Genomic DNA, 23,465 nt, shown 5'->3' on the forward strand with positions numbered 1-23,465 from the left:
GATCCATTATCCCTCTACCATTTCCTCGCCCAGATGAATGTAATTTTACAAAATAAATAAAAAACAAATTAAAAAAAAAGATCTTCTTATATGGTCGAACAATTCACCTGGCAATCGGTTCCATAAAAACCATAGATGGCAAGTTTATTTACTCATAATTTTACTCAAAAACACAATATTGCAATTCATAAACCAACTATAGAGGAGGGAAGAGAAGAGAAACTCATAGCTGAATTCGGTTGGCCTCTGCTCCTTGCCCAAGTAGTGTCTCCCCCAGGTCATAAGTTTATTTTTTTGTTGTACAAATTGTGTTTAGGGTGTATTTATAAGTGTATGAGACGTTTTAGTCCAATCCCAAGTCAGTTAGCAAAACCCATGGGGCACACGTCTTAGGCGCTCACGATGAGAGGGGGGGTAGACGAGCGCCTCCCAGGTCTTTTTCATGTAGGTGTCTCGATGAGGCTCGCCTTGGCTTCCCATCACTGTTTTGCACAACTGAGCAACTCCTCTTGCTCGCTCTAGGTGCTCGCGATGCGAGAGGGGCAGACGTTCCCTCTCCAGCTTCAGGCTTCTTTGCTTTTGACTCAAACTTGCGCCGAAAAATCTGTTTTAATCCCGCTTTCATCCACAATCACTCCTACACATATAAAATACGTAATGAGCTCAAAGTACACCAATAATAATTTAACCCATAACAAATAAGCTCAAGATATGAGTGAGAAAATATGCTAAATACATGTACTTTTAGCCGAATATCAGCTGCCTTGAGTTGCCATGAGCAAAATACCCATCAGCCATGTATACCTAGTTTCACCTTTTATGGTCGTTGTCTGCTGTTAGCGATAGCAGTTCCTGATATTACCTGTTATTACCTAGTTTCTGATTTTCTGCTAAGAAGGAATGACAATTTGTAATGCTAAATGAAAATTATCTGGTATATGTTCTCTATATACATAATGGAAATGATCTTCTGATATGATCATGTATTTGCTGCCTTCTGTTTTCATTAGTACGAAAAGGAGGGAGAAAGAGAAACCGAAGAAATTAAGGGGGAACAAAAACTCTGGCACTCATAGAGGAATACAGATCATATCATGCTTTATTGTTGCAAAGTTATATGTGTGGTGATATGTTTTCAAGTTTTCGATTCAACTTTGTATACGATCGAAATAGATTTCTGTCTTCCTACGTTCGATCGAGTTCGAGTGTTAAAAAGTCGGAATGAGATTTTGGGAGTGAGCTCCGAAGTCGGTACTAACGAGCCTCGAGCCCGAAGGTTGCTCGAGGATTCGGCTCGATAACCCTATCGAGCCCGTGACCGAATCGATCCGAAGGCACTGCTTCGAGCTCAGAAATGCGCAACACCCATCTCGAAGGTCGAACTCAAGCCAAGACTGAAGGGCCTGACCCAGTAACGAGTTCGAACCAGTATCGAGCTCACAGACAAGAGCCGTTACGACCGCACTAAGAAAGAGAATCTTGGCGGGAATCAAGAAAGAGACAAGTTATCATGGGCCTTCCACTATATGCTTTATTTTATTGTTTTTTATAATGACCCTCTTCTATAAAAAGGGGATCCTTGTAAGCTAAAGGAGAGAGACAAAAAAATCACTTCTCAGATTAAAAGATATCCCTTTGTGTTTGCTTTACTTTATCTCATTCATTCTTATTGCCCACTATTTGCATTTTCACAGTCAAGAATATACGTATCTCTATTTCTCTACCCGATTTATATCGAATTGTATCGCATATCCTTAGAACCATACATAAAATCTAACATTATCTGATTAGCAGACTTCGTGGCCGATTGCACGCCAACCCTCGTACCTGAAGTCGAAAAAGAACTCCTGTTAAAATCAGGTACATCATCGGGGGTGTAGATCCTTTTTATGGACGGGGCTTCGAACATTAAAGGGTCCGGGCTGGGCATAGTTTTGAAACCACCCACGGGTAACACTATTAGGCAATCTATTAAAACTATTAGGTTGACTAACAACGAGGCCGAGTATGAAGCCGTGATTGCAGGTCTTGAGCTAGCTAGAAACTTGGGAGCAGAAGTCATTGAAGCAAATTGTGACTCTTTGCTAGTGGTGAGTCAAGTAAACAAAACCTTCAAAGTTCGAGAAGGTAGAATGCAAAGGTATTTAGATAAACTGCTTGTCATTTTCCACCATTTCAAATGATAGACTTTACGGCATGTTCCACGAGAACAGAATAATGAGGCCGATGCGCTTGCGAATTTGGGATTGTCAGTCGAGGTAGATGACTTGGTCTCGGGGAATGTTGTTCAACTTTCGATATCAATAATCGAAGAAGGTCACGCTGAGATAAATTCTACAAGCTTAACCTGGGATTGGACAAACAAGTATATTGAATACTTAAAGAGCGGAAAGCTCCCATCGGACCCTAAAGATTCTAGGACCCTACGGACTAAAGCTGCTCGATTCACGTTGGCTTCGGACAGAACGCTGTACCGAAGAACATTCGATGGACCGTTGGCAGTATGCTTGGGTCCGGGAGATACCGATTACATCCTACGAGAAGTGCACGAGGGCACTTGCGGGAATCACTCCGGTGCCGATACATTAGTTCGAAAAATAATCAGAGCAGGGTATTATTGGATCTATATGGGCAAAGATGCGAAGGAATTTGTTCGTAAATGTGACAAATGTAAAAGGTTTGCACCAATGATCCATCAACTCGTAGAGCAACTCCACTCAGTCTTATCCCAATGGCCGTACATGAAATGGGGAATGGATATCGTCGGCCCTCTGCCATCGACCCCAGGTAAAGCCAAATTCATTTTATTTATGACTGACTATTTTTCTAAATGGGTTTTTCGGCAAGGTTTTTAATGAGGCAACCATTGATCGTGCTGCACTTACAACAATATCCGAGGCCTCTTTACAATTGACCTCAAATACTGAGAGGGCATTAGGCCCTCAAATACATCGAGTTCAGATGCGAGAGAGTTATTTCACAACAACAGGGTTCCAAGAGGAAAAATTGAAAAAGCCAAATGGTCGAAACGAACCGTGCTAATGTAGATTGGCCCGAACCCAGGCGCGAAACATGAACACATGTGTAATAACGTGCGAAGAAAGTTCTCTTCTTTATCGGCATCTTATATCCAAGAAAAATTCCTCTATTTGGAGATTTATTATGCAAACAGAATCAAGTTAAATTCGACCAATTACACCTACGGGGTACATTACATCGAGTTCGAATCATTCACTCGACCACTAAGCCTACGGGCTACTTCGACCATTACGCCTACGGGCTACATTGCATCGAGTTTGAATCATTCACTCGACTGCTAAGCCTACGGGCTACTTCGACCATTACGCCTATGGGCTACATTGCATCTAGTTCGAATCATTCACTCGATTGCTAAGCCTACGGGCTACTTCGACCATTACGCCTATGGGCGACATTGCATCGAGTTCGAATCATTCACTCGACTGCTAAGCCTACGGGCTACTTCGACCATTACGCCTACGGGCACTATTGCATCGAGTTTGAATCATTCACTCGACTGCTAAGCCTACGGGCTACTTCAACCATTACGCCTACGGGCTACATTGCATCGAGTTTGAATCATTCACTCGATTGCTAAGCCTACGGGCTACTTCGACTATTACGCCTACGGGCTACATTGCATCGAGTTCGAATCATTCACTCGACTGCTAAGCCTACGGGCTACTTCGACCATTATGCCTACGGGCTACATTGCATTGAGTTCGAATCATTCACTCAACTGCTAAGCCTACGGGTTACTTCGTGAAATTACGCCTACCGGCTACATTGCATCGAGTTCGAGCAAGCACTCACTCGACCACTAAGCCTACGGGCTACTTCGACCATTACGCCTACAGGCTACATTGCATCGAGTTCGAATCATTCACTCGACTGCTAAGCCTACGGGCTACTTCGACCATTACGCCTACGGGCTACATTGCATCGAGTTCGAATCATTCACTCGATTGCTAAGCCTATGGGCTACTTCGACCGTTACGCCTACGGGCTAAATTTCATCGAGTTCGAATCATTCACTCGACTGCTAAGACTACGGGCTACTTCGACCGTTATGCCTACGGGCTACGCTGTATCGAGTTCGAATCATTCACTCGACTGCTAAGCCTACGGGCTACTTCATGAAATTATGCCTATGGGCTACATTACATCGAGTTCGAGTAAGCACTCACTCGACCACTAAGGCTACGGGCTACTTCGACCATTACGCCTACGGGCTACATTGCATCGAGTTCGAATCAGTCACCTGACTGCTAAGCCTATGGGCTACTTCGACCATTATGCCTACGGGCTACATTGCATCGAGTTTGAATCATTCACTCGACTGCTAAGCCTACTGGCTACTTCGACCATTATGCCTATGGGCTACTTTGCATCGAGTTCGAATCATTCACTCAACTGATAAGCCTACGGATTCGAGCAAGCACTCACTCAACGACTAAAGCCTACGGGCTATTTTTATTTTGAGTTCTATTAATCACTCACTCGACCATCACGCCCACGAGCTACATTACTTCGAGTTCAAATCATTCACTCGACGATTAAAGCCTATGGGCTACTTTCACTTCGAGTCCAAGTAAAGCACTCACTCGACTATTACGCCTACGGATTATATTTCTTCAAGTTCGAATCATTCACTCGACTGCTAAGCCCACGGGCTACTTCGACCGTTATGCCTATGGGCTACGTTGCATCGAGTTCAAATCATTCACTCGACTGCTAAGCCTACAGGCTACTTCATGAAATTATGCCTACGGGCTACATTGCATCGAGTTCGAGCAAGCACTCACTCGATCACTAAGCCTACGGGCTACTTCGACCATTACGCCTACGGGCTACATTGCATCGAGTTTGAATCATTCACTCGACTGCTAAGCCTACGAGCTACTTCGACCATTACGCCTACGAGCTACATTGCATCGAGTTTGAATCATTCACTCGACTGCTAAGCCTACGGGCTACTTCGACTGTTATGCCTACGGGCTACATTGCATCGAGTTCGAACCATTCACTCGACTGCTAAGCCTACGGGGAGTGAACGCGTGAAAGAAGTAAATGATAGATGGAAGAGCTATTTATAGGCTCGCATCGGTACGGTTCAATATCACAGGTGGCCGACCGCCATCTGACAAGCATTAAATACCCTGAAAGGCTGAATCGACAGGACGGCTATCACATACATCATAATCAATCCCTGTGAAAACGTCAGCTTATGACCTAATCAAACCGCCAAAAATCACATCGATTCTCACCACATTCTTCGTGAGAAACGAGGGGACTATCTGTATACAGTCGAAATAGATTTTGGCCTTCCTACGTTCGATCGAGTTCGAGTGTTAAAAAGTCAGAATGAGATTTTGGGAGTGAGCTCCGAAGTTGGTACTAACGAGCCTCGATCCCGGAGGTCGCTCGAGGATTCGACTCGATAACCCTATCGAGCCCGTGACTGAATTGATTCGCAAGGTACTGCTTCGAGCTCAGAAATGCGCAACACCCATCTCGAAGGTCGAACTCGAGCCAAGACTGAAGGGCCTGACCCAGTAACGAGTTCGAGCCAGTATCGAGCTCACAGACAAGAGCCGTTACGACCGCACCAAGACAGAGAATCTTGGCGGGAATCAAGGAAGAGACAAGTCATCATGGGCCTTCCACTATATGCTTTATTTTATTGTTTTTTGTAATGACCCTCTTCTATAAAAAAGGGGGATCCTTGTAAGCTAAAGGAGAGAGACAAAAAAATCACTTCTCAGATTGAAAGATATCCCTTTGTGTTTGCTTTACTTTATCTCATTCATTCTTATTGCCCACTATTTGCATTTTCACAGTCAAGAATATACGTATCTCTGTTTCTCTACACGATTTATATCGAATTGTATCGCATATCCTTAGAACCATACACAAAATCTAACATTATCTGATTTTTCCGGTAAACAAACTTAATATTCGGTAATAAATATTCAAATCAAAGCCTGTCTTTTTTTTCTCACCTGGGCTTTGATTTTCGTGTTAACAAGCCATGGTTGCATCTTTTACTGGCATTTACTGTTGTGGTAGAATGTCACGACCCAAAATACCAGGTGCCGTGATGACGCCTATCATGATACTAGGCAAGCCGACAACTTACACATATCAACATCTTGAAATTTAAAATATACGGAAATAAGTAAGTAAAAGTCTCATAAAACTGAATGAAAACGTCACAGCTCAATATAGAATTTCCCAAAACCCGGGTGTCACTAAGTACATGAGCATCTATACAATAACATAGTCTGATACACTGTCTAAAAAATAGAATAGAATAAGTAAAACTGAGAGATAGGGGAGGAGAGTCAAGGTCTGCGGACGCCAAGGCAGCTACCTCGATAATCTCCGAATGGCTGAAACTCCGAGATCAGCAACCACCGTGTCCGGAAACACCTGGATCTGCACACGAAGTGCGGGGTGTAGCGTGAATACAACCAATTCAATAAGTAACAAGTCTAACCTTTGGACTGAAAGTAGTGAGGAGCTCGAACAATACCGTCCAAATACATAATTAAACAGTATGGAAATTTAACAAAAAAATATGACAATAGTATCTCGGAGGAACAAATAATCTGTAAGTACGTACATGAAAGTAGACATGCTTCCAGGTTTAATAGTTAGGCTCATTAGAGATAAACTATGCCAAGTCTGACTGATAAGAGGAATATCACATCTCTACATCTACATATATGCCAATATGCATGTTGTATGTGATGCAAAACAGTGAAGGCCTCGTGTACTCACACTCTCAGAGTACTCAACCGACTGTCTCAATTCTCACTCATCACACTTAATCACACAGCATTGTACAGGGCAGGTCCAACCCAAATGCTAATAAATCTTGTTGTGGCACGCAGCCAGAATCGATGATAAATCAATAGCAACTACACTCACTGTGGGTGTGCATACTCCAGAGGGAAGATCCAGCACAAGCGCTATAATAAGCCAAGCATGGAATGAATCAATAAAGCCTGTTGCGGCATGCAGCCCGATCCCATAAATATCACTCACAAACAGGCCCTCAGCCTCACTCAGTCATCAATCTCTCGGGCTCACAACACTCATGCTAAGCAATCCAAATTAATGATTCATGATGTGACAATATACGATAACAGAGACTGAGATATGATATGAAATGATGAATACGACGAAGTACATAACTGCAATTAAGCAAATAACTCAACAGCAAAGAACGACCATTGTAGGTCCTAATAGTACCGGCACGTAGCCTAAACATGATTTCTAGCATAAATCACAACTCAAGTGCTCTAACACATAGAGTACAGTAATAATATTCAGATAAGATAGCTACACAGTTCCACAGAATTTACTAAATCACACTTACTACGGTGTACGCCCACACGCCCGTCACCTAGCATGCGCGTCACCTCAACACTAATCATATAGCACATAATTTCAGGGATTTATACCCTCAGAACCAAGTTTAGAAGTGTTACTTACCTCAAACCGTGCAAATCTCTACTCCAAAAACCCTTGCATCTTGAATCGATGAATGCCTAGAATTTAGCCACAAACAATTTGATACAATCAACTCAAGCTATAGGAATCAATTCCATATGAAAATGATAAGTTCTTAATCAAAAGTCAAAAAGTCAACTCAAAAGCTAACCCCTCGGCCAACACCTCAGAACCCAAAAAAATTACAAAATTCAGAAGCCCATTCAACTACGAGTCCAACCATACCAAATTTACCAAATTCTGACACCAAAATCGTCACTCAAATCCTCAAATTTAACTCTCCAATCCCTAGTCTAAAACTCCCAAAATTCTACCTCAAAAACACACAAACTAGGTGGAAAATTCAAAGGGGAAACCATATTATTGCATAGAAATGATCAAGAGTGATTTACCTCAAGAAACCATTCGAAACCCCTCTCAACAATCGCCTTAGTCCGAGTTTGCAAAGTCCAAAATGATAAAAATCACGAAAATCCTTCGACCTATATTCTGCCTTTCGCACTGCGGCCCTTTTCTTCGCTTCTGTGATACCGTTTTTGCGGTCAAGTCTCTGCATCTGCGGACTAATTTAAAACTTGGATCCATCACTTCTACAACCCCCAATCCCGCATCTGCGGGCTCACTCCTGCGCAGCAAGGTTCGATCTGCGAACAACCATTTCCAGCTCACCCTCCGCTTCAGTGGAGCCACACATGCATTTGCGGGCTCGCAGATGCGTCATTTCCCTCTCACCTACGACCCATCAGCATCCCAGTCAAACTCGCTTTTGTGACGCCATCTCCGCACCTACGACCATGATTCTCGCAGGTGCGATCACACCAGTCTAGCACTCACCAGCAATCTCTTAAGTCCAAAATTTGATCCGCTAACCATCCGAAACCAACCCGAGGTCCCCGGGACCTTGACCAAATATACCAGCAAGTCCTAAAACACGATACGAACTTAGTCGACACCTCAAATCACATCAAACAACATCAAAAGCATGAATTGCACCCCAATTCACACCTAATGATAACTAAGAAATTCTAACTTCTACAATCGATGCCGAAACCTATCAAATCAAGTCTGATTGACCTCAAATTTTGCACACAAGTCATAAATGACACAACAGACCTATTTTAACTTCTGGAACCAAAATTCGAGCCCGGTAACCACAAAGTCAACTCTTGGTCAAACTCCTCAACTTTTCAAACTTCTAATTTTTCAACTTTCGCCGTTTCAAGCCAAAATCAATTACGAACCTCCAAATCACTATCCGGGCACACTTACCCTATAGGGCTATCGGAACCATCAAAACTCCATTACAGAGCCACATACACATTAGTCAACATTTGATCAACCTTTTCCCCTTTATGCTTCCAACCTTGAGACTAAGTGTGTCAACTCATTTTGACACATTTTTGGAACCGAACCAACTACCCCGGCAAGTCACATAACAACAATTGAGCATAAAATAAGTAGTAAATGTGGAATCGAGGCTACAACACTCAAAACGACCGGCCATATCATTATATCCTCCCCCTCTTAAACAAACATTCGTCCTCGAACAGGTCTAAACACATACCTGGAGTCTCAAATAGGCGTGGATATCTACTATGCATCTCCCGCTCGGTCTCCCAAGTAGCCTCCTTAACTGGGTGACCTCTCCACTGCACCTTCACTGAAGTTATGTTCTTTGACCTCAACTTTCAAACCTGCCAGTCCAAAATGGCCACCGGCTCCATATCATAAGTCAAATCACCATCCAACTGAACTGTGCTAAAGTCCAAAACATGAGACGGATCGCCGATATACTTTTGGAGCATAGAAACATGAAACACTAGATGAATACTCGACAGACTAGGCGGCAAGTCAAGCTTGTAAGCCACCTCTCCAATCCTCTGAAGCACCTCAAATGGACCAATGTACCGAGTGCTCAACTTGCCCTTCTTCCCGAACCTCATAACACCCTTCATGGGTGAAACCTTGAGTAATACATTCTCCCTCACCATGAAAGCAACATCGCGAACCTTCCAATCGGCATAACTCTTCTGTCTAGACTGCGCCATGTGAAGCCGATCATGAATCAATTTAACCTTGTCCAAAGCATCCTGAACCAAGTCAGTACCCAATAGCCTAGCCTCGCCCAGCTCAAACCACCCTACCACAGGCCAACACCGTCTCCGATACAAAGCCTCATACAGAGCCATTTGAATGCTCGATTGGTAGCTGTTGTTGTAGACAAACTCTGCGAGCGGCAGAAACTAATACCAAGAACCCCCAAAACCTATGACAAAAATACGTAGCATATCCTCCAATATCTGAATAGTGCGCTCGGACTGTCCATCCATCTGAGGGTGGAAGGCTGTACTCAACTAAACCTGGGTGCCTAACTCTCGCTGCACGGCTCTCCAAAACTGTGATGTAAATTGTGTGCCCCGATCTGAAATGATGGACACCAGAAAACCGTAAAAGTGAAAAATCTCGCGGATGTAGATCTCAGCCAACCGCTCCTAAGAATAAGTAGTCCCAACTGAAATGAAATACGCGGACTTGGTCAACCGATCAACAATCACCCAAATAGCATCAAACTTCTTCGAAGTCCGTGGGAGTCCAACTACAAAATCCATGGTGATACACTCCCATTTCCACTCCGGAATCTCAAGCCTCTGAAGCAATTCGCCTGGTCTCTGGTGCTCGTACTTCACCTGCTGACAGTTTAGGCACCAAGATACAAACCCCACTACATCCCTCTTCATCCTTCTCCACCAATAATACTACCTCAAGTCCTGGTACATCTCCGCAGCACCTGGATGAATGGAATACCGCGAACTATGGGCCTCCTCAAGGATCAACTCACGTAGTCCATCTACATCAGGCATACAAATCCGACCCCGTATCCTCAACACCCCATCACCCCCAATAGTAACATCCTTGGCATCACCGTGTTGAACCGTGTCCTTAAGGACAAGAAAATGGGGATCATATTACTAGTGCACTCTGATGCGGTCATATAAGGAAGACCGAGAAACCACACAAGCTAGAACCCGACTACGCTACGAAACATCTAATCTCACAAACTGGTTGGCCAAAGACTGAACATCATCTGCAAGTGGTCTCTCACCATCAGGAATAAATGCAAAGCTACCTGTACTCACCACCTTTCTACTCAAGGCACCGGCCACCACATTGGCCTTCTCGGGATGATACAGAATGGTAATATCATAGTCCTTTAGCAAATCCAACCATCTTCGTTGTCTCAAATTTAGATTGTTTTGTTTGAAGAAATGCTGGAGACTCCGATGATCCGTAAATACCTCACATGACACACCATAGAGATAATGCCTCCAAATCTTTAATGCATGAACGATGGGTGCTAACTCCAAATCATGAATATGGTAGTTCTTCTCATGGGGCTTCAACTGGCGTGAAGCATAAGCAATCACTCTACCGTACCCTCCTGCATCAAGACACACCCAATGTCAATCCGAGGAGCATCACAGTACATGGTATAAGAGTATGACGTTGAAGCCAAAACTAGAATTGGAGCTATGGTCAAGGCAGTCTTGAGCTTTTGAAATCTCTCCTCACACTCATCCGACCACCTGAATGGAGCACCCTTCTGGGTCAATCTGGTCAAAGGCGCTGCAATGGATGAGAAACCCTCTACAAAGCGATGATAATATCCGTCCAAGCCGAGAAAACTCTGAATCTCAGTAGCTGAAGACGGTCTGGGCCAACTCTGAACTGCCTCTATCTTCTTTGGATCCACCTTAATCCCCTTACTAAACACCACGTGCCATAAGAACGCAATAGAACTAAGCCAAAACTCACACTTGGAGAACTTGGCATAAAGTTTCTCCTCCCTCAACCGATGTAGTACAATCCTCAAATATTGGGCATGCTCCTCCTGGCTACGTGAGTACACCAGGATATCATCAATGAATACTATAACAAACGAATCAAGATATGGCTAAAATACACGGTTCATCAGATACATGAATGCTACTGGGGCGTTGGTCAGCCCAAACGACATCATAAAGAACTCATAGTGACCGTAGCGATTCCCGAATGTCGCTTTAGAATATCGGAGTCCCGAATCTTCAACTGATGATACACAGACCTCAAGTCAATCTTATAGAACACCCTCGCTCCCTGAAGCTGGTCAAATAGATCATATGTGCGCGGAAAAGGATACTTGTTCTTGATTGTAAATCTAATCAATTGCCTATAGTCGATGCACATCCATATAGTACCATCCTTCTTCTTCACAAATAGAACCGATGCACCCCAAAGTAACACATTAGGCCGAATAAACCCCTTATAAAGGAGCTCCTGAAACTACTATTTTAATTCCTTCAACTCAGCTGGCGCCATACGATACGAAGGAATGGAGATGGGCTGAGTGCCCGGTACCAAGTCAATACCAAAATTAATATCCATGCTGGGTGACATGCCTGGCAGATCTGTAGGAAACACATCCGGAAAGTCTTGTACTACCGGTACATAATCAATAGTAGGAGTATCAGCACTAACATCCCTCACAAAGGCCAAATATGACTGTCACCCCTTCCCAACCATACGTTGGCACTTCAAATATGAAATCACTATACTGAGAACATAATCTAGAGAACCTCTCCACTCGATCCTTGGAAACCCCGGTATCGCCAACGTCACGGTCTCAGCGTGAAAATCCAGAATAGCATTACATGGAGACGACCAATCCATACCCAAAATCACGTCAAAATCTACCATACTAAGCAATAAAAGGTCAACTCTAGTCTCCAATCCCCAATAGTCACTACACATGACCAATATACATGGTTGATAAGTAATGATTTTAGCCTATTAATTGCTCTCTTTTACTTGTGTTTTGGGCCAAAAATGCGTGAAGGTATTACCGGAAACTAACTTAATATGCTTGCTTGCAGGGATTGTTCAGAATGAGCCAAAGGAGCCATAATCAGCTCATCAAGGAGTCAAAACTTGAACAAAAACAAAAACTGGGCCAAGAGGTATGGAACGCAGACCGCGACAAAACAGTGCGGCCGTGAAAGTATCAACGCAGACGTGACCATTATTTCGAGGTACGCGATATGAAGAATCAGAGAGATGGTTCTTAGGCACAAACATGAACACGGACCGCGACAAGAAGATGCGGCCGCGAAAGTACCAGCGCGGCCGCGATGGAAATTTTGCGGACCGCAGTTGCTAAGGTTCAGAGAGTGCACAATTGAAGAAAAAATGAGAAGGCGGTCCGCGTCAAAATTACGCAGCCGTTAAAGTAGTGATTTTAGCCTATTAATTTCTCTCTTTTACTTGTGTTTTGGGCCAAAAATGCGTGAAGGTATTACCGGAAACTAATTTAATATGCTTGCTTGCAGGGATTGTTCAGAATGAGCCAAAGGAGCCATAATCAACTCATCAAGGAGTCAAAATTTGACCAAACACAAAAACTGGGCCAAGAGGTATGGAACGCAGACCGCGACAAAACAGTGCGGCCGTGAAAGTATCAACGCAGACGCGACCATTATTTCGAGGTACGCGATATGAAGAATCAGAGAGATGGTTCTTGGGCACAAACGTGAACACGGACCGCGACAAGAAGATGCAGCCGCGAAAGTACCAGCGCGGCCGCGATGGAAATTTTGCGGACCGTAATTGCTAAGGTTCAGAGAGTGCACAATTTAAGAAAAAATGAGAAGGGTGGTCCGCATCAAAATTATGTGGCCGTGAAAGTATCAACGCGGACGCGGTGGAAATTACGTGGTCCGCAAAACAAGGTTCAACCCAGGTCCAGATGTGAAGAAACGCGGACCGTGATTAGAATTACGCGGCCGTGAAAGCAAGTGCACGGCCGCGGTCAGAATTACGCGGCCGTGAAACTTCCATAGGGGTATTTTTATCCGGAGATTTTAGCTTAGTATAAATAGATCCTTTTGTCAATTTTAGGTCATGTTATGTTTTTGCTGAATACAGGAGACGGCTAGGTTTTTTCTTTTGGGCAACTTTGTACAAGAGTTACCTTATAACATTAGATTTTCATCTTTTAATTTAGTATTATGGATTGTATCTTCTCTTTATCTTTGATTTCTGCTATTATTATGAGTAGCTAGACCCATAGCTAGGGTTGTGACCCAACCCTAGTATGGGTATTTAATGGGATTTGAATTTTAGGGCTTGATTGTTTATGGGTTAGTGATATTTAGCCTAGTTCATGCTAGAATTGTAGAATTAGTAGTTGCAAACACTGATTCATGCCTTTGGGACTTAGCTCTTCTTGATAAAAAGGGACTAAGTCTAGGAAAACTAGGCTAACAAGGAGTTGGGGTGAACTCAAGAAATTGATAGCCCCAATAAAAGGGTTAAACCTAGAGAGAGTAATACCAGACTTGAGCTATTATCACTTGTATTACATGAATACCCATTTGGATTTGAGAAAGCCAAATTGGGCAAAATCACTCAAACTACCGAGAGGTATAGGGTGAGTACTTGGGAGTGATAGCTATATTAAGATCCCAAATTAATCAAGCTTGCCCTAGATTCTTACTACCCGTTAGATGTCCACCTAGGCGGAAGTCACTACCCTAGTCCTTTTAATCACTTGAAAACTAACATAACAAATTTTGTACTTAGCTTTAATCATTGCATACAATAGAATAGAATTAGAATTAGAATCAACTCCATCATGTTTGGAAGTGCAATTAGGAACAACACACGCATCTAGATTTAGATAAATACCTAATTCCAAATCAATTAACTCACTGTGGAAATCGATCCCGTCCTTGTTGGGTAAATCTGCATCGACCATCCTTGCTACTCAATAGTGGTGTAGGTTTGGCACTGATCAATTTTTGGCGCTGTTGCCGAGGAGTTAAACGAATTAGCTATATATCTAGGTATTTGTGTGTTTTATCTTTCTTTCCTTCCTCATCACTAATTTTGTTTGTGAATCGCTTTTAGGTATGAAATGGCCCTTAACAACGAGCCCCTCGGAAACTTACCATTGGGGGAGGAGGTAGATGATGATCAAGTGGATGAGGTTCATCCTGAACCTCAAGCAAATAGGCGAGGTCCACCGCCTCCACCAAGATCAGCGCACCGGGTGTTGCCAAATAAGGGCTACGCAAGTGCAATAGTTCCGCCCCGGATTAGGGCGGGCAACTTCCAAATTATCAACGTGATGCTTACACTGCTTGAGAAGTGGGGGTTCTTCACCGGAGCTCCACACCAAAATGCCTACAAGCATCTCAAGGGTTTCGTCGATACTTGTTGGGGTAGCAAGCAAACAAACGTCACCGAAGATGCACTGCGGTTAAGGTTGTTTCCCTTTTCTCTACAGGGAACGGCTTTAGAATGGTTAGAGAGATTTCCCAATCATTCCATCCACACTTGGGATGAATTGGCCGAGAAGTTCATTGCCAAATTTTTCTCTCCGGGGTACATGGCTACACTAAGGGAAGAAATTTTAGCTTTCAAATAAGAGCCCAATGAGCCATTGCACGAGATTTGGGAAAGATATCGCACCATGGTCAAAGAATGCCTGAACAATGATATGACCGAGGCTATAATCCAACAGAACTTCTATAGGGGTATCAACACAACTAACCAGTGTATGGTGAACCAACTCGCAGGGGGTAACTTCATGAACACACCATATTTAGAAGTATGTGAAATATTAGATGAGATGGCGGACACCTCTTCAGCTTGGCAAAGTCGGGCCAACGTTCTTCAGGGTGACCCTAATGTTATCCACCTTCACAAGGAACTTCATGATCACGGACAAAACATAGCAGAGTTGACAACCACCATGAATCAGTTAGCCAAGGCATAGCTTCAGCAGGTTCAAGGGACAAAGCAAGTACATGCCATGGAAGGAGTGAATGTAATGGTTAACAAGAGAAAACAAAGAGGTCAACAAGTTCTACAAAATCAGGATCAATTTGAGAAAATTAGTAGTGGGTACAACCAAGATGACTCTTATAACGATCAAAGTGAAGAGGTTCAATATGTGAACAATTACCAAGCTCAACAGAGCAATGCTCCAAATCAATAATAGTGGAGATCACAGGGAAACAATCAATATTGGGGCAACCATGGCCAAGGAAATTGGAATAGTGGCAACAATAATAATCCGAACAATTGGGGGAACAACAATCAAAATTGGGGGAATCAAGAAAATAACCAAGGCAATTGGGGTGGCAATAATAATAGTAATTGGGGAGGCAATGGAAACCAAGGGGGTTGGAACAACAATAATCAAGGGAACCGGGGGTCGGGATTTCAAAGATCTCCAATATATCAACAACCCAACAACCCGCCTCCATATCCGTCACAAGGGCAAAGTTCTTCCAACAATGAGATGGGACGGATAGAAAGTATGTTTAAGCAAATGATGGAAAGCAACGCCGACTCCGATGCCCAAATAGCCTCCCACAACACTTCTATCTGTGACTTGGAAGTCCAAATGGGTCAAATTTCTCAAGCCTTGAATACTGGCCCTAAGGCGGCACTACCAAGTGAAACGGTAGTAAACCTGAAGGGTGAAAACAATACAGGTCATGCTATGTCGGTGACTACAAGAAGTGGTAGAGGTGGAGTTGCCAGTACATCTAACCCAAGAAAGATTGTGAATGATGATGTGGTTGTGCAGGAAGAGGATGAGTCAAGAAATGACGAGAATGTGAACGAAGAAGTGAGGATAGACATTGATGAAAACGTGGAGGAGACACAAGATGATGTGAAACCGTCTAGGGAACACGTGACAGACATATCGGATCCGGTAGTGACCAAAGCCAAGGCTCCTTTACCAAGGCCTCCACCACCATACCCTCAAAGGCTCACAAAGCAAAACAATGAGAACCAATTCAAGAAATTCATTGATATGATGAAAGTTTTGTCCATAAATGTACCTTTGGTTGAAGCTCTAAAACAAATGCCGGGATATGCCAAATTAATGAAGGACTTGGAAACAAAAAAAATGTCAATGAACTATGAGACGATAAAAATGACACATCAAGTGAGTGCCATTGTGCATTCTATGGCTCCAAAGTTAGAAGATCCCGGTGCCTTTACAATTCCATGCACTATTGGTAGTGCCGATTTCGCCAAAGCCTTGTGTGATTTAGGAGCAAGCATTAATTTGATTCCATATCCTGTGTTCAAGACATTGGGGATTGGACAACCAAGACCTACTTCCATGAGGTTGAAAATGGCGGATCGAACAATGAAGAGGCCATTGGGGATAATTGATGATGTGCTAATTCGGATCGACAAGTTCATACTTCCCGTAGATTTTGTGATACTTGACGGTGAGGTTGACTATGAGGTGCCAATCATATTGGGGAGACCTTTCCTAGCTACAGGGAAGACCTTAGTTGATGTGGAAGCTAGGGAGCTCACCTTCCGGGTGGGCGATAAAAACTTTGTATTCCACGTGTGCAAGTCAATGATGCAGCCTAATAGCAACGAAGTATGTTCGTTTGTGGATCTTGTGACTGAGGTGATTGTTGATGACATAAGTTCTATGATGAATGTGGAAGACCCTCTGGAAGCTGTGTTGTTGAATCATGAGAAAGATGAGAAGGCAGGCTTGATAGAATGTGCAAATACTTTGCAAGGAATGGGATCCTACACATATGGACCCCGTAAACTATCCTTGGACCTTGAGAACTGGAAGACTCCGCCAACAAAGCCCTCAATCGAGGAGCCACCAATATTGGAATTGAAGCCCTTGCCTTCACACCTCAGGTATGAGTTCTTAGGCCCTTGTTCCACATTACATGTTATTCCTTCTTCGTGCTTAACTAACGTGCAGGTAGATGCCACCCTTGTAGTGCTTCAAAGAATGAAGAAGGCAATAGGATGGACTTTGGCTGACATTCGGGGTATAAGCCCCGCTTTTTGCATGCACACAATCATACTCGAGAAAGATGCCAAACCATCCGTGAAACATCAATGGAGGTTGAATGAGGCCATACAAGACGTCATCAAGAAAGTGATAATCAAATGGCTAGATGTAGGGGTTGTGTACCCCGTTTTGGATAGTTCATGGACTTCGCTGATACAATGTGTCCCAAAGAAGGGGGGTATGACTGTGATCACAAATGAGAAAAATAAGTTGATTCCCATCAGAACCGTTACCGGTTGGAGGGTATGCATGGATTATAGAAAGCTGAACAAAGTGACCCACAAAGACCATTTTCCATTGCTATTTCTTGACCAAATATTGGATAGACTTGTCGGGCGTGCTTATTATTGCTTTTTGGATGGGTACTCCGGGTACAACCACATTCTCATTGCACCTGAAGACCAAGAGAAAACCAACTTCACCTATTTGTATGGCACATCTGCATTCTCACGGATGCCTTTTGGTTTGTGTAATGCACCGACTACCTTTCAGCGATGTATGATGGCAATATTTACGGATATGGTGGAGGACTTCCTCGAAGTGTTCATGTATGATTTCAGTGTTGTGGGGGATTCATTTGAAGAATTCTTGGATAATCTTGACAAAATGTTGGCCCGATGTGAAGAGACCAACTTAGTGCTTAATTGGGAAAAGTTCCACTTTATGGTCGAGGAGGGCATTGTCCTCGGACATAAGATCTCAAAGAACGGTATTGAAGTGAAAAAAGCAAAAATTGAAGTGATTTCAAAACTCCCTCCTCCTACATCAAGGGAGTGAGGAGCTTTCTTGGTCACGCAGGGTTTTACCGTAGGTTCATCAAGGATTTCTCAAAAGTGGTGAACCCCTTGTGCAAGTTGCTTGAAAAAGATGCCAAGTTTGTGTTCAATGATGATTGTATGAAAGCTTTTGAGCTACTCGAGTATAGGTTGACTACCACTCCCATCATTACCGCACCCAACTAGAGCTTACTATTTGAGATCATGTGTGATGCTAGTGACGTTACGGTAGGAGCGGTATTGGGGCAAAGAATCAACAAGATATTTCATCCTATCTATTATGCAAGAAAAACAATGAACGATGCCTAAGTCAGCTATACGGTGACCGAGAAAGAGCTATTAGCCATTGTCTTCGCCATGTAAAAGTTCCGCCCGTACCTCATGGGTACCAAAGTGATTGTGCACACCGATCACACGGCACTTCGTTATTTAATGAGTAAAAAGGACTCTAAGGTTAGGTTAATGAGATGGGTTCTTCTTCTACAAGAGTTTGACCATGAAATCATAGACCGAAAAGGGAGTGAAAATCAAGTAGCGGACCATTTGTCCCGCTTGGAAGAGGAAGGGCGGCCCCATGATGTCCTCGAGATTAATGATTCATTTTCGAAAGAACAACTCCTCTCCGTGTCTGGGATACCTTGGTTCGCTGATGTGGCTAACTTTCTTGTGACCAGCATTATCCCGAATGAGCTCTCGTCTAACCAAAGGAAGAAGCTAAAACGGGACATCTTGGATTATTATTGGGATGAACCATATCTTTTCAAGATTTTCAATGATGGTGTTATCCGGAGATGTGTTCCGGAAAAGGAGCAATTGAGTATTCTTGAAGCTTTCCATTCTTCGCCCTACGGTGGGCATCATGGTGGGGCGAGAACTGCTACAAAGGTCCTAAGTTGTGGATTCTATTAGCCTACCTTGTGCAAAGACGCTAGCGAGCTTGTTAGGCATTGCGATGAGTGCCAAAGAGATGGTGGAATTTCCAAGAAGAATGAAATTCCCCTCACCACTATTCTTGAGATTGATATTATAGATGTGTGGGGCATCGACTTTATGGGGCCGTTTGTGAGATCATGTGGGAACACTTATATTCTGGTTGCTGTTGATTATGTTTCCAAATGGATTGAACCTGTGGCTTTGCCCAACAATGAGGCACGGAGTGTGGTGGCCTTCTTAAAGAAAAATATCTTCACAAGGTTTGACACCCCAAGGGCTATCATTAGTGATGGGGGTTCTCATTTTTGTAACAAAGCCTTCGACACTTTACTTTCGAAATATGGTGTCAATCATAAGGTGTCAACCCCTTATCACCCACAATCTAGTGGACAAGGTGAGGTCTCCAACAGGGAGATTAAGAGCATATTATCCAAGACTGTCTATGCAAACCGGACTGATTGGTCAAGGAAACTTGACGATGCTTTATGGGCCTATCGTACAAATTACAAGACTCCAATTGGTATGTCTCCGTACCGGTTGGTATTTGGGAAAGCATGCATTCTTCCGGTTGAATTAGAGCACAAGGCCATGTGGGCGCTGAAGAAGTTGAACCTTGAATGGGATATAGCTGCCTATCTCCGGGTAGAGCAACTAAATGAACTTGATGAGTTCCGGTTCCATGCTTATTCCAGCTCGTCCTTGTATAAGGACAAGATGAAGTACTTAAATGACAAATATATTCGGAACAAAGAATTTAAGGAGGGTGACTTGGTTCTTCTATTCAACTCTCGGTTATGGATGTTTTCGGGAAAGCTCAAGTCAAAGTGGAGTGGCCCTTTTGAAGTGGTACTGGTAACTCCGTTTGGTGATCTCGATTTGAAAAATAAAAATGGTGAAATCTTTAGAGTCAATGGGCACCGAGTGAAGCATTATCTTGGCAAGATTGATGATAGCCACGTGGTGGCATTGATCCATTTCAAATGATGATGGTAACATGCGTTGTGCCGCGACGTTAAATCAGGCGCTTCTTGGGAAGCAACCCATGTGTTTTTCTTTCATTTGATTTTCTTCTTAGATTAGGCAGTGTTTTGGACTAATTGATTGTGAAGTGTATGTAGGAACTGGTTGTGCAGTGCAGGATTTTGACAAGGAAAAATTTGGCTAAGTGTTGGAAGTTCGCGAACCGCGCTCAAAGATTTTACGGTCCGCGTAAGCAATTCGTGGCAGTACAATTTTGTCCGCGGACGCGTACTTGAAAAGAGAAAAATGCCAACTCTCTGAAGTTGGACTGTCAAAAATCCTTCAGAGATTACGGCCGCATTCCAATTTTTGCGGGCTGCATTGAATTCCGCGGGCGCGGCCATTATTCCGCGGACCGTGCCCATGTGCTTGGATCTGGTCTAATTTTTGCACACTTAGTGAAAACCCTAGTTATTAGTGTTCTTAGTACCGAATCCTATTTGAATTTCGCGGCCGCGGTCCATTTTACGCGGTCCGTGATAGGGTAAGCGGCCGCATTCATTTTTTTGCTGTCCGCGCTACCCCAGCTTTTAATTACTAAGTGATTGCTAAGAGTTCGCAGCCGCGGTCGCGGTCACTTTTATGCGGTCCGCGGTTGGTCTTTCCCGGCTGCGTCTAATTTTTCATGGTCTGCGTGTGTCTAAGATTAGAGAGTCAATAGTCTGAACCTGACCTCTTCACTGCTGCGTTCACTTTTTTGCGGTCCGCGATGGGCATTCCGCGACCGCGTCCACTTTTTTGCGATCCGTGATGCCCTGTTTTGAGAAGCACTGTTGTTCATTTCATGTGTACTGCTTTAAGGCATGATTGAACCTCAATTCTAATTATCTTTCACTAATTGTGTGTCGCAGAAAATGGTGTGATCTTGTGAAGGAGCAAACAAATCAAAAGGGAGGGCAGAATCCTCCCGAGGCCGAGGCAAAGGAAAGCAGTCTTTGCCCTTAGCAGCTCAAAGAATCATAAGCAAAAAGAAACCCCTCACTAGACCTCTTGTCGAATCATCAGACACAAGTGAATATCTCCTATCCCGGGAGATTTCTGAGGGGGACTCTACACAACCTCAACAATAGGCCCAATAACAACCCTACCACCTAATCAATGAAGCTACCTCCTCTTTTGGGTCGTCTGATGGCTCAGAGGAGGTAGTAAGGCATCGGAACCATCTCCCCCACCTGATGCAACTCTGGCCTCAACAGCTGCTCCTATCAATGTAGAAGAGGATGACGAGGTCCCGGATGACGGGAGAGGGGGTGATACCAATGTGGGTGGTCTTGCTAGATCAAGGAAGCCCCAGGTATGGGCGTATAGATTCGTGAGTGAGAAAACATACATCAAATTTCGGGAATGGTGGCCCCACAGGTCGCTCACCCTTGAGCGACAGTTTATAGAAAGAGATCTCCTTCCTCACAATCCAAATGTCAAGAGACAGTTTGAGGAGAGAAAAGGGTGGAAGTACTTCACCAGCAAGGTTCCGGATGCCAATGAGTACCTTGTCAAGGAGTTCTACGCAAATGTTGCCCACATCAAAAAGGGCACCACTGTGACAAAGGTACGGAACTTGAAGATACGGTTTGATGGCCACACCTTCAACCAATATGCCGGTTTTGAGGATGTTGAAGTTGTACAGTATCTGGAGAAGATGGCCCTAGATGAAGCAGCCCGGCCTTGGCTAGCAGAAGTAATAGCCATCCCATGGACAACACCGGCCTGGCTCGCAGCTGGAGTCCTAATCGCCAGAAACACCCTCATCTTTGAAGCAAAAGGGTGGTACACATTTGTATGCAGCCGGCTTGATCCTAGCCAGCATGATAGTATCATCTCACTCTCCCGGCGATCCTAATTGTGTCAATCATGGCGGGGTATCAAATCAATCTAGGGAACCTCATATCCCACCACATCTCCAAAGCAACTGGAAAAGAAGAGAGGTCCTACCCCTACCCCAACTTCATCACTATGTATCTCGAGGACTAACGGGTAGAGAAAAGGCACTATGACACGAAGGTGAAACCGAAGAAACCTTTCTCTTGGTATATCCTCCAGTGACCGGACAACCCTAAAGAAAAGGGTAAAGCCACTACCTCCACTGGCCAGTCTGAAGAGCCAAGGGTAGTGGCCACCGGGTTAGAACCTTCCATAGTAGAGGGACCTTCAGCTGCCATGCCTCCTCCTTCATCCAGGCCATCCATTACTGTGCCACTATCTGTGCCCTCATCTTCTACTTACCCCAGACTGCACTGCGGGTTTCTTAGACCTTATCCAGCATCAACAACTGGATGCAGGTAGCTACATCAAAGCTGTTTGTCTTATTCGATGCATTAGCAGCACAGTCAGCCCCAGCACAGCTTCAGGTACCTCAATCAGTGGAGGATTCATTGAAGGAGCTTCTGGACAACGAGAAGAAGCTCCTGGACAACCAAAAGAAGATCTTGGAGACTTTGGATACTCATGGCAAGGTGATCAAGGATCTGGGCAAGCGGGTAAAGAAGATGAGAAAGACTCAGGCCTCAAAGGAGTCAGTGGAGAAGCTGAAGAGGGAAGTAGAAAAGTTCACTTTTGCTGGAGATATCCCACTTGACTTGCTTTTGGAGGAGACTGCCCCAGCAGCACAGGCAGCAGAGCATGAGCCAGATAGAGCTCTAGTTAGAGGATTTGTGGTCCCCCAGTCAGAGGATTTGGAGATCCAGTTAGAGGACCCGGAGGGAGCTGATGATCCTATGCAGTCCGAGGACTCCACTCATGTGCCTGACCCCATGCAGACAGAGACCACATAGGGAGTTTTCTTTACTCTTTAACCCTTCCCTGATCTTATTTTGGTATTAGCACTGAGGACAATGCTGTCTTTTATTTTGAAGTGCTATAAGGATCAACAACTGACTATCCCGAGCTCGTTTTAGGCATTTTTCCAATGCAGCCAAGAATTCCAAAGTTTTCAGTCTATTATCAAAGTACTCCTCAACAAGCTCAAACAATTCTTGAGTATTCCATATGTCCTTCTTGCAATCCAGTATAACCTTCACAACTTCCTGATTCATTTCCAATAGGGACTCGGTTACTTGTTTCAAGGAATCAAAGGAGAGTGCTCTAACTTCAAACCCACCAACCAAGGGGTTGATAGCATGGCTGGTTCGAGCTTGTAGAGTTGCATCGAAGGACTGCAGATCAGCGTCAAGCCTGCACGCGGCTTCATATGAATTCAGCTCAGTTATGTAAGGTAGACTCTCTAATGTAGTTTCACCTGGATTTTTGCTCATGTGCCTTCCCATGGTATAATCTCAATTCAGATTCAGGTTCTACATAAACAACAAGAAAAC

General features: G+C 43.9%; 2 protein-coding genes across 2 annotated transcripts; one reads left to right on the forward strand and one right to left on the reverse strand.

The window, feature by feature from the left end:
* The first annotated feature begins 15,910 nt into the window (after positions 1–15,910).
* Positions 15,911–18,387, forward strand: LOC138907618 (uncharacterized). Its single transcript, XM_070198222.1, has 2 exons — positions 15,911–17,921; positions 18,224–18,387. Exons 1-2 carry the CDS (start codon positions 15,911–15,913, stop codon positions 18,385–18,387), a joined length of 2,175 nt encoding a protein of 724 aa, XP_070054323.1.
* A 4,583-nt stretch (positions 18,388–22,970) lies between these two features.
* Positions 22,971–23,417, reverse strand: LOC138907619 (UPF0496 protein At4g34320-like). Its single transcript, XM_070198223.1, has one exon. It carries the CDS (start codon positions 23,415–23,417, stop codon positions 22,971–22,973), a length of 447 nt encoding a protein of 148 aa, XP_070054324.1.
* Positions 23,418–23,465: the final 48 nt, after the last annotated feature.

Source organism: Nicotiana tomentosiformis, chromosome 3, assembly GCF_000390325.3.
Source record: "Nicotiana tomentosiformis chromosome 3, ASM39032v3, whole genome shotgun sequence".
NCBI lineage: Eukaryota > Viridiplantae > Streptophyta > Magnoliopsida > Solanales > Solanaceae > Nicotiana > Nicotiana tomentosiformis.